This window comes from Morus notabilis, unplaced genomic scaffold (genome assembly GCF_000414095.1).
Source record: "Morus notabilis unplaced genomic scaffold, ASM41409v2 Scaffold2332, whole genome shotgun sequence".
In the NCBI taxonomy this organism is placed as follows: Eukaryota; Viridiplantae; Streptophyta; class Magnoliopsida; order Rosales; family Moraceae; genus Morus; species Morus notabilis.
In genome coordinates this window covers 51,972-64,319 of record NW_010361318.1, presented here as the reverse complement: position 1 = coordinate 64,319, position 12,348 = coordinate 51,972, and the positions used below count along the sequence as shown (strand labels likewise).

The window sequence follows — 12,348 nt, the reverse complement described above, 5'->3', positions numbered from 1 at the left end:
CGGCCTGGGGCCGCCCGGCCGGGCTCGGGCCGCCGAATACAAGCCCGCGGCCCGTTCAAGGTGAAATTTGGGCTCGGGCGGGCGGCCCCAAAATCTCGGGCGGGTCGGGTTCGGGCTCGGGCAAATCCTCGGATTTTTCGGGCGGTCGCGGGCGGCCCGTCCAAAGTTCCAGCACTAGTTCACACTAGCTGATTTCTCCAACACTTGTAGGGTAACTTTAGTGATTTGATATTTGTATAGTTCCCTTATGTGAAGTATTGGACTTTAGATTCACATAGTTTCTCTCTTTCTTTTTTTTAATCTTGATAGGAGGTACTAAAATGGTGAAAGTGGAGATTGTTCATGAATTCTTTTGTCTTTATATAATTCCTAACCCTTTGATTTATGCATGGTATACTCTTTTCATGCAAAACCTTTTTGACCTCATAGTGATCATAATATACTTAAACTAATGAAATTTCTCCATTCTTTTCCTATCCTTCAAATCTGTCTATCTACACACACACACACACACACACACACACACACACATATATATATATATATATATATATATCAAACTTCAATCTTAGCCTTAAGATCAATACTTACTTTAAAACTTAGCAGTTGGATTTATCTTATCCTAATCCTATCTAAATCATCTTTTGATCAAATCATCTATTATTCTATCAACTCAAAGGTAATTGCAGTGTAATTTTTATACTGATAGTAGATCTTTAATTTTACTGACTGTATGCCATGTGCTTGGCAAGATCAAATGTACTATTTCTAACACTGATGCTACAGAGAATTATCTATTATTGTTGCTCTTGAATTTCTTTTGAAATTTAATTACGAAAATTTGTTAAACTCTCATATTGAAATACATCTTAACGGAAATTGTAATTTTGTTTATTAATCTTGTAACTTTACTTCCATTCTGAAATTCACGAAATATTTTTATTTCCTGAATTTCATCCCATAAGATCATAATTTATGAATATTGAATTGTACACAGGACAATTTAATTGAATTGACACAAAATAAAGTGGCATAATTATCATTTCATAGATTCCAATTTCATGATTAACTAAGTTACTAAGAAAATTCATAGTCTAAATCCGGATAATTTTCAAGAATCCTACTATTGAATTTTCTTGACGTTACATATATCAAGGTCGCAAAAATTTCATGACTTACAGGAATTGTATTACAAACGTGTGAGTACGGGAAAATTCACCTTCTAAGTCTCGAGAACTTTAAAATGGACCTTTGATTTTTTTTTTGTGTCGTTACAAAGAAAGAGGATCTTGGAGCTTGTGACAACTCTAAACTGGGTTTTTCATTCCTATTCTCATCTCTTTATTTTTGTGATTTGTAAATGGTGAACCCTTGATTTTAGTTTGTTTAGTTTTGGTTATGTAATAGTTATTTGTTGGAGCTTGGATTTTTTCTAATTATGACGTGTTAATTTATTTTAAGTGGTTTTTTATGGTTTATTTGTGTTGTCTCATTTTTAATGCTTCTATTTTTTTGGGAAATGAATTAGTTGATTTAATGAATGAGTTTGACGCTTGAAAGAGGTCATTTATACATCCGATTTGGATTGTACAACTTAGGTTTTTAGAGTTTGGGAGGCCTAAATTATCTTCGTAGTCATTAGGAGAATTAGAGCTTAATGAGTGTTAATTACTTAGTTTTTTTTATAGGGATATTGGAATTGAGTTTTGAACATAATATCCAATTTGATGCTTAGGAGAGGTTGGGTTAATTAAGGGTTCTTGACTAATAAATTAGGAAATTCACTTAGTAATAAAATAGCGCAGATTAATTATTGTGGAATTGATGCTCTAGTATTTTTATTACTTGTTTTATCACTTAATTTTATTTGCTTTGTTATTTTTATTCATTACGTATTCTAGTCGTTCAAATAATCTTAGAGTCGATCAATTTTAATACTTAACAAAAATTAAACACATTTCTCATGAGATCGACACTCTTATTTACACACTTTATTACTTAAGGCAACTCATGCCCTTGCGAGCACAAATTTAGCGCGTAAGTCGTGAGATTTCTTCTCCAACTTGCAGCACGCTTTTCAGCATTAAATAATTAATTAGAGATTTACTCAAAAAAAAAAAAAAAATTAGAGATTGTGTTTGCCTGGCATAGGCTTCCTTCCATTGAATTAGTTAATTTATTAGTTTGGGATAACTGTTTTCATAAATAGTTAGCTAGCTTTTAATTTAGAATGATTAAAAATTATTTGCAATTAATATTGATATGTAGATAGAAAAAACGAGAAAGACGTAATATTTTGTTCAAATATATTTTATTCAAGAGAAATTATCCTTGTGTAGTTAGGTGACATTTGTAAAATGCCACTAGAGATAAATTTTTTTTAAGACATTTTCAAAGTGTCCTAAAGTTTATTTTTAGTTACAACTAGAAATGGCACTAAAGCGGAATGCCAATAACATTTTAAAACTCTCACTAAAGCTCATATAGTAACATTTTAAAATGTAACTAAAGCTAAGTTTTAATGACATTTTCACTTGTCATTGAAACTATTTTTTAGTGACATTTTTGCTTACTTTGAGTGATATTTTTAAGAAATGTTACTAAATATACGTATAGTGACATTTTCCATTCAAATGTGACTAAAAAAAATGTCACTAAAACAACTTTTTCTTGTAGTGGAGTTGCCGTGTTCTTTTTTGTTAGAAAGGATTGATATAGGCCGCGTCTTAGTAGGAAACTGTGGTTTATTCCAAAGAACTAATGTACTGCTTTGGGAAGCGTTCATTTTATCATAGTGTAATGAAAAATCATGCAATATGTCTTAAAAAATTTGCACAAATAAAGTCAGTCTATGGTTATAACATTTATATTAACATAGTTACGTAGGTAAGAAAACTACAAGTGATAAGAGATGCAAGAATGGCCGAGCCTGGCCCATTCTCCTTAAGCCCATATGGGTTGTGGGTTAGGTCGGCTCAACTCACTAATTTAATGAGGGGAAATAGTAAAAAATAAGTCAATATTAAAAGCTTAAGAAAATATATAGGCTAATTTTTAGTTATAAAAATTAATAGGTCATAACTTGTTAAGTTATGGTTCATAACTAGATAAGTTATGGACAAACTTGTCAAGTTATGGTTCATAGCCAGACAAGTTATGGACAAAAACTGTGAATAACTTGTCAAGTTATGGTTCATAACCAGACAAGTTATGGACGAAAATAATAATTTGACCTATTTATTAACTTATGTAAACTATTGGCCTATTAATTTTAATTCATCTCAAGTCTTGGCCTATTTTACTCTTTCTCCCTTTAATGAGTCACACCGGACCGGCTCATGAAAGACTAATTATCAGCTCATTTTGTCCCATGAACTAATATTTTGTGGGCCAAACTGAGTCGTGCTAGTATTATGTGTCGTTATCCCATATGAGTCTATCTATGCGTCAAAATGAGTTGGCTCATCTTGACCCATCATGTGTTTGAATTGGCCAGCCAGCCAGTCTTGACATGTGTTTTGCTAATTATTTTGTTATTTCTTTTAATATTTGCATTTGCATTTTTAAATAAATTAACACATATAAAAATCTAAATAGTCAATAGTAATATGAAAAGAAATATTTTATTTATAAAGCCTTTTTAAGATGTTTACCCAGTGCAACAAAACCGATCAACCGGGAAAACAATAACCGATTCAGGTGACATTGAATACCACATTATCTCAAAACGACAACTACCTAGAAACGACAATATCATAAACGACATTAAGTGAACAATAACAACAGCGTAACGACGAGAATACGTCAAAATACATAACAACATCAAGAGATTCACATCCACGTGAAAAATAATAAGAAAGCGACATGAGAATAAGATAAGACATGCACGAAAAAAAAAAAAACAAGAAAGCAATATAAAAATACGAGATAACATTAACATGTAAGCCACAAAAATCTAAAAAATAAAAAACGAATAAACGATACAAAATTAAAAAACGATAATAACCACCAAAACTGCATGAACGGGAAAAACTACATCAACCCAAAACGACTATAACAAAAAACGACACGAAACAACTTATGAGTCACGTTGTTGGACAGTTTACTCAACAGAACAAGCATGTTTAATACATAAAAGTGCACTACCTTTATTACATAATTAAGTTATAGCACCTACGAGTGCTTGAACTGAAATTGACTGATTTTCATACTAGTACTTTTCTCCTCTCTCGGGCCAGCACGTTGTCGTTTATCCTTTATTATAATGTAACACCTCATATATATGCATTAAAATGTTTTTAATATTATAATATATCGTTTCTTCCAAAGTGGGACTCACTCATCAATATCATTGAGTACGTGATCATGTCTCTTATAGATAGGGAACTTAATATCAGGTTTACCGTCTCCGCATCCAGTCTTGAAGTTCTTGACAGCATCAGGAGGACAATCAATGAATTTTTCTCCTTTAGGGTCCACGCAAAAGTAAATCTCGTAAAGTTCAGGGGTGGGGTCTGGGCCATTCGTGTTGCACTTGATTAGTGGTGTGAACTTAACTTCATCCCTTAGAGTCTTTTGAATCAACCGTAAGGAGTGCTTTTTATCATCTGGAGTTATCCCTGGATTAAAATTCAAGTTTCTAAGATATATAAAGATATTTTATAATAAATATATAATCTAATTAGAAAGATTCTCAAGGGAGAAAAAAAAAAGAAATATCAATTATATATATATATGTATGCAAAGAGAGTTTATCGTTGTTACCTACCGGCATATTTAAGAGTCTCCAAGATTTTCGTTTTGTCTTTTAGGAGAAGATTTGCATTGAAATACTTTTTTTGGGGAAGTACAGATACTGAGCAATTTCCATGTTTTTCCCACTCATGTTTCCAAAATTCCTCGTTTGTCATCTTCGATAGTGATGGCCACTCCTTATTCAATGTTTTGACAAGGGCTTTAATCTACGCTGGGAGAATAAGAGATGACCTTGATGATTAATCACATGTTTAAGGTAATTAATTTCAAAAGATTAATCATATAAATTAGGATATATATATGAAATATCATATGAGAGAAAATAAAAATTAATTAAAGAGAATCAAGAGAAAATAGAGTAGTTTTTTATGTTGTGTTTGGTAAGCGAAAAATGAGTAACAGATTTAGGAATTTAAGGGCTTGTTCTTTTGGAGTTTAACTTGAGTATAATTCTTGAGTTGAATTTGAGTTATAACTTGAGTTGAACTTGTAACTTGAGTTTGTGTTTGGTTGTCTACATTTGAGTTATGGTTTGAGATAAGAATCTTTTTGAGTTTGAGTGAGTCAAAACTTGAATTTGTATTTAGATAGTATTTTAATAAAAACTCAATGCTGATGAAAAATTTTAATATAGTATATGGGTCGGGTTTTATTCGTCTTTTCGTTGTCAACGCATAGAAAAAAATCATCTCAATCAGAATTAAAACGAAAAAGTTATAGCATTTTTAAGAATAGAAAAAATACTATTCATTAATTTGAGTTCGAGTTTCTGAACTCGAGTTGAAGGGGAAACTTGAACTCGAGTTTTAGTCATAAACTCGAGTTTAAACTTAAAAGAACATGAACTCGAATAAAGTTGTAACTCGAATTGTATTTTTTTGAGTTTTTCACTCAAAAGAACAAGCCCTAAAAGTTTTGACCGAAACATGGATCACAAATCATTCTCTAATCAAATACGTTAGGCTCCGATTGGACCAAAACATAGGGCCCATTGTGCTTTGTCTTTATACGGAACTGATGCGAAGCTACTTTTACGAAGCTGAATAATATGGTGTTTAGTTCGCTGATTTAAGTTTTTAATATGAGTTGATATGTGACTTTATATAAGAGCTTTTTACTATAATAAATAAGTTAGATGTGAATGTTTCTGAGAGTTTTTTTACTGTAGCAAAACTCGAATTCTAAACTCGAATCAGTGAAATGAACGAGATTTTTCTTTAATGTATTTGAAAAATTAAAGGCCTCGTCATTTCACCAATTCGAGTTTTCAATTCTAATTTTGTTATAGTTAAAAGCTCTCATAAAAAGTCATATCTAATTTTTTATGCTACTGTGAAAAGCTTTAATATAAAATCACATCTCAACTTAAATCTGCAAACTGAACGAGACCATATTCTACAAAGACAAAGTTCTGGAGGCTACGAGGACAAACTATTCTGTGAATATGGTGCACTATGTTATTATACTTATGTCATACATCCGTCTAATAAAAACATAAGGGTAATTTACACAAATAGTCTCCAATCTCTTTAGTAAGTGACAGTTTGGCCTTTAACTTTTTTTTTTTTACAAAACAACCCCTAACCTCTTTAAACGGGTGCACTTTAATTATTTCTGTCAAAATTTTAACAGATTTTAGCGTATGAGCATCATGTGTCTTCTTTTTTCATTTAAAAGACAAAAATGCCTTAAGGGTCTTCTTCTTCCTCAGCTTCCACATAAACCAAGAAATGCTAGATCCGGAAATGGAAACCCTAACCGACAATTGAGGTATGTAATTATGTATTAATACTATATATCAACTTTTTTCTTTGTTTTTTCGAACACACTTGAATATATATATATATATATATAAGGTCTAAATCTTTTGAATAGAATTGAATTATATCTTTACCGTTCTATTGGTGGGATCTTGAATTTTTAAAGTGATGAAAGGAATTGGGAACGTGATAACACTAACGATAACCTTTTTTTTTTCTAAGAAAAAAAATACTGCTTGCAGCGGCAATTACCAAGTATTAATTTATCAATCAATCTTAAAAACTTAAGTTATTAATAAGTGGACCAACAATAATTTTTATATTCTAACATCTAGAGCCTAGAAGCTTTTTGCCAGTAACTGAGTTTCTAGTGTGAAGGAGGATCACTTCTTGCTAGTTTTGATGTACACATTTAAATCTTGCGCTAGGTATTAGAAAAAAATACCATTTAGCTAAAATCTACAGTAATTACGACATTTTGTTTCTGATCTTGAGATATGCAATTTGAATCCTTCATCCCATTGTGATGTAATAATAATAAAATAATAATAATAATAATATAAAACGTTAAGGTGGTTAACTTCTCACAAGATATTAAGGGAGTACAACAATATTCTACGTTGGATTCTACAAATTTCAAATGACAAGAAAATGAAACTCGTTTCTTTCTTGGAGAAAAAAAAAAAAAAGAGGACTATAGGTGAAATATCTTCCCATCTCTATTGATCTATAGAAGAAAATTTGAAGTTTCCACCAATAAAATCAAAAAGACCTGACCATCCAATTCTACTCGATTACAAAATGATTTTTCTTTTTTTTTTTCTAATAGAGAACTAGAAAATAAACTTTGTTTCGCTAAGAATTAGAAAATAAACTTGTTAATAGTTGTTTGATACAATTCCTCGGAGAGGGGAAAAACGTAGAATCTTTGAATAGTTCTGGTGACAACAAGAAAGGGGGAAGTTCTGTGATTGTTACCTGAAAATTGGTCACCGTGACTGTTTCCTTGACTATGGCAGCACTGGCAGTGAAACTTTGGTTAAAGCTTGTTATTCCGAGGCAGACGACCTTTCTTTTTCACTTTGGCGTTTTATTTTTTTGCGTAACTGAAACAATAGGACCAGTCCAAAGAAGGTATTTTATTAATTATGGTAAATAAACTGTGTATGATTCTCATTAATTAATGGTAATTGATTGCAACCAATTGCCAAGGGTTTTCTTTTTTTGTTACTTTTGGATCAGGCAATGATTTTTTATGCCAAATTTGCTTTTTCCAAATACGGAAGGTAACAAATAAGCCTTCACTCAACTAAATAGTAATGACGTATCATAAAATGTAGGTAAGAAAAAGCTACTTTAGTTCGTTGATTCGAGTTTTTAATTTGAGTTGAGATGTGATTTTATGTGAGAGTTTTTTTACTGTAGTAAAAAAGTTAGATGTGACTTTCTGAGAGCTTTTTACTGTAATAAAACTCGAATTGGTAAAATGAACGGAGCCTAAATTTCTTTGCGTGTATGTATTGGACTTGAAGGTGTTTTGTAAGCAATTTCTTTGTTTTTCTGAACAAAAAAACAACATTTGAAAACGTTTTCGGTGCAATTGTTTCTGTTTTTTTTTTTTAATTTTGTTACCAAATTTAATTAAATTTTGAACACATGATTTTGATGTGTCATCGTCTATCGGTTAAAGTAGTCATCGTATATCCATTCCTTTTACATTAGTAATGGCTGTATCATCATATAAAATATGCAAAATTAAACATTTGAAAGGATAATAAAAAAATAAAATCATATTTGACGGAAATGTACAAATTGGAGTCGGGTTGAGCGGCTTCACGTACTGACTATCTCTGTTGTGAATTAGACCCACTTATCGTCAAATCATTTTGGGTAGTGACTCTTCTCAAAAACCTCCAAGTGGGTAATTGGAAGCCCACTCTATCTCCCTTCCTGATCACTCTTTTCCTTCTCTCTCTACAATTGCACCGGCGATCAAAGTTCACCGGACCCCATACTACCGAAAAGCGCCCTTGCCCTTTCTCATCTTTCGTCACCACTGAAATTGGTTCAGAGATCAATCGCAGATGACGCGTTTGATGATCCAGTTGGGGTTGAGGCGGTGGCCGCGCGCAGAAGGAACTGAGAATTGCAAGGATCAGGTTCGCAGACAACGAGAATAAGCGTCGACGGTAGAAGAGAGGAAATCTAGTTATGACTGCACTACTAGGAGAATTCCGGCCATTCTGAAATTAACAATTTAATAGGCATATCAATATTTTAGTTTAAAAAATTGATATAATCAAAATTAAAAGAAAAAAAAAATTAAAGATATATCACAATTTAAAAGTAAAACATATACATTTTAAAATTTAGGAACATATTGACATAAGTGATAAAATTCAAAAAGTATGTATAAGTATTTTTATTAAAAATTTTAACGAAGTTAATTTTAAAAGACATATTGACAGAAGTGACAAAATTTAATAGCACAACATGGATATTTTAAAATTCAGCGGACATGTTAACACAATTAACAAAGTTCAAGAAGAACTTATAAAATTTGTTATACCACATACTACATAGTAATTATCAATATAAATTTAGTTTTTTAAACTTGTCATATTTACTTATTCAAAATGACTAGCAAGATTATGTTACATGTCTATATTTTCTCATGATGTTTAACTATCGAGACATGTTAAATGTATTATTTATTAACTAAATTAAACTATAATAATATTAAATTAAATAAAAGATGACTTAATTGCTAAAATCTCTATCGTACGGTCTCGTTCATTTCACTGATTCGAGTTTTCAGTTTTAGATTTTTTACAGTAAAAAGCTCTCAAAAAATATCACATCTAACTTTTTCTGTTACAGTGAAAAGCTCTAAAAAAATATCACATCTCAACTCGAATTGAAAACTTAAATCCACAAAGTGAACGAGTCAGAAGTGTTTTCTAAACACGTACCTTGTCAAAGAATTCTCCCAAAAGAAAACATTTTACTGTACAAACAAGTCGTACGTACGTACTCCTATCGGCCATTCTTAAATTTCATTTTTGCTTTATTTTTTATTTAAAAGACCACTGATGTTATAGGCTTATAGTAGCAGGAGGAAACAAATTCTAATCGCTCTGCCACCTTATTATTGATAATTAAATTCCCTTATTTAATGTACTCTAAAAGAGTATAATATTAATATTTCCATCGATTTAATTACAAACGAGCTACTAAAATTATATAAATGATGAAACAACATCACGAGATGAGAAGATTTTTTTCTTCCAAATTTTAATAAAAAATAATATGAAATTATTGTTGGATTAAATAATTATTATTTAATAATTACTAGTTTTTGGAGAAAAATGTTATAATTTGAGTTGAACTTGTAACTTGAGTTTGTGTTTAGTTATGTACATTTGAGTTATGGTTTGAGATAAGAATCTTTTTGAGTTTGTGTTTGAGTAAGTCAAAACTTGAATTTGTATTTAGATAGTATTTTAATAAAAACTCAATGCTGATGAAAAATTTTAATAGGGTATATGGGTCAGGTTTTATTCGTCTTTTCGTTATCAACGCATAGAAAAAAATAATAATCTCAATCAGAATTAAAACGAAAAAGTTATAGCATTTTTAAGAATAGAAAAAATATTGTTCATTAATTTGAGTTCGAGTTTCTGAACTCGAATTGAAGGGAAAACTTGAACTCGAGTTTTAGTCCTAAACTCGAGTTTAAACTCGAATTTAAACTTAAATTTAAACTTAAAAAAACATAAACTCAAATAAAATTATAACTCAAATTATTTTTTTTTTGAGTTTTTCACTCAAAAAAACAAGTCCAGTCTCTACTTTCATTCAAGTGTCATACTCATATCGGTAATATTCGTGGGACCCTAGAGTTGAAAATTGGAAATCAAGGACATGTGTTAACTAGCTACGAGGTCCGCCAATGAGGGAAACAAATTGGAGATCAAGAACACGTGTTGACTCGCTACGAGGTTCGCCAATGAGGGAAACAATCTTCCCAACACTTGTCATCGTCTCTTCACGTGTCATCTATTTACGTTGCCACCTTCCTCACCTCAATCACGTTATAAGATGCAGATTTCAGAGCAAAGGAAAAGGCAAAAAAAAAAAAGATCAAAACGGTGACAAATTGCTAAAACAAAAACACATATCCATCGACAATGGCAGCCAAGTTTCTCGCGATAAATGCCGTCTTCGGCCTCTCAAAGGCTTTCCCTCCAACCCTTTCTCTCAGACCATCAAGAAGAGTCTCCAGGGTCTGCTTCACCTCGGCCTCCAAGCACTCTGATGTATGTAATTATGTATTTATGTATCAACTTTTTTCTTTGTTTTTTCGAACACACTTGAATATATATATATATATATATATAATATTTCATTTTCAGGGACGAAATGCTTCGGAAGAGTCGAGAGATTCGAGGGACTGGAGAGACCCTGACGAGATGACAAACAGGGCCAAAGAATCCATGAAAGAAGGAGCGGAGAGGAGTAAAGAAAAGGTGAAAGAGATGAAAGACAGAGCTATATATATATATAATATTTCATTTTCAGGGACGAAATGCTTCGGAAGAGTCGAGAGATTCGAGGGACTGGAGAGACCCTGACGAGATGACAAACAGGGCCAAAGAATCCATGAAAGAAGGAGCGGAGAGGAGTAAAGAAAAGGTGAAAGAGATGAAAGACAGAGCCAAAGAGTACACGGAGGAGACGAAGGAGAAGGCCAAGGAAGAAGCGTACAGAGCGGCGGAGACAGCGGAGAGCACGAAAGAGCGAGCGAAAGACTACGCGGAAGCAGCGAAGGAGAAGGCTAAGGAGGGAACTTACAGGGCGGCAGAGACGGCGGAGAGCGCGAAAGTGCGAGCGAAGGAGAAGGTCAAAGACGCGGCAGAGACGATGAAGAAGAAAGCGAAGGAGGGGACATATGAGGCCGCGAAGACGGCGGAGAGTGTGAAGGAGAAGATGAAGGAGGGGACAAGCAAGGCGACGGAGACGGTGAAGGAGGGGACGTTATTACTTTTCATGAAAACCCTAATCCCAATCCTCAAAACTCATAGATCGATTCAGATTGAACAAACCCATTAAACCAAAAACTCAAAAATCTAACCTCCACCCACCTCCTCAAACACACACACACACACACAAAAACCAACTTCTCTCTCTGTCTCTAACTCGACTTATACAATATACGTGACCAGGCTGTTGTGAACAAAGTACAGTCCTTGGCTATACGAAAGCTTAGTTTGGTATTACTTTTTCTTTTTAAAATCAATTTTTGTTTGTAACAGAAATTAATTTTAGTGTTTGATAAATCTTTTTAAAAGTACTTTTTGAAAAACTTTTTAAGAATTTACACCCAAAATGAGAAGCAGCCTAAAAACAACTTTTACTTTTAGATTGTGCGGGAATCAACATAGTACAATTAATAAAACTTTTATAATACTCATAATACCCCTAATAAAATTTAAAAGTTACAATCTTCTCAATCTAAAATTTAAACTCGAAATATAATATAATATAATATAATATAATAGCAATATTGTAACAAATAATATCATAATTATATTAATAATATGATATTGTAATAATATTATAATTATTTTAATAATATGATATTATAATTATGATATGATATTGTAATTATTATTTTATAATATATTATATATTATATTGTATTGATCATATAATTATATTTATTATATTAATAATATTACAATAATATTATTACATTATATTATATTTATATAATTATATTTATTATATTAATAATAATATAATAATTAATTTAATTAAATATTAATATAAT

The 12,348-nt window shown here is 31.6% G+C and overlaps 2 protein-coding genes across 2 annotated transcripts; one reads left to right on the top strand and one right to left on the bottom strand.

Annotated features, from left to right (window-relative positions):
- Positions 1 to 4,335: 4,335 nt before the first annotated feature.
- Positions 4,336 to 4,910, bottom strand: LOC21385733 (ribonuclease 1). The gene is made up of 2 exons (XM_010099317.1): positions 4,769 to 4,910; positions 4,336 to 4,619 (listed from the first exon to the last, which is right to left on the bottom strand). Exons 1-2 carry the CDS (start codon positions 4,908 to 4,910, stop codon positions 4,336 to 4,338), a joined length of 426 nt encoding a protein of 141 aa, XP_010097619.1.
- Positions 4,911 to 11,153: 6,243 nt separating this feature from the next.
- LOC112091834 (late embryogenesis abundant protein 76-like) lies at positions 11,154 to 11,627 on the top strand. The gene has a single exon (XM_024166415.1). The coding sequence runs from the start codon at positions 11,154 to 11,156 to the stop codon at positions 11,625 to 11,627; it is 474 nt and encodes a 157-aa protein (XP_024022183.1).
- The last annotated feature ends 721 nt before the right edge of the window (positions 11,628 to 12,348 follow it).

Excerpts from the sequence above, each read along its gene's own strand:
- LOC21385733 (XM_010099317.1), bottom strand. The coding sequence starts at position 4,910 with ATGACAAACGAGGAATTTTGGAAACATGAGTGGGAAAAACATGGAAAT. Across the intron at positions 4,620-4,768 it reads GGAGACTCTTAAATATGCCG|GGATAACTCCAGATGATAAA; the intron begins GTAGGTAACAAC and ends ATTTTAATCCAG.
- LOC112091834 (XM_024166415.1), top strand. The coding sequence starts at position 11,154 with ATGACAAACAGGGCCAAAGAATCCATGAAAGAAGGAGCGGAGAGGAGT.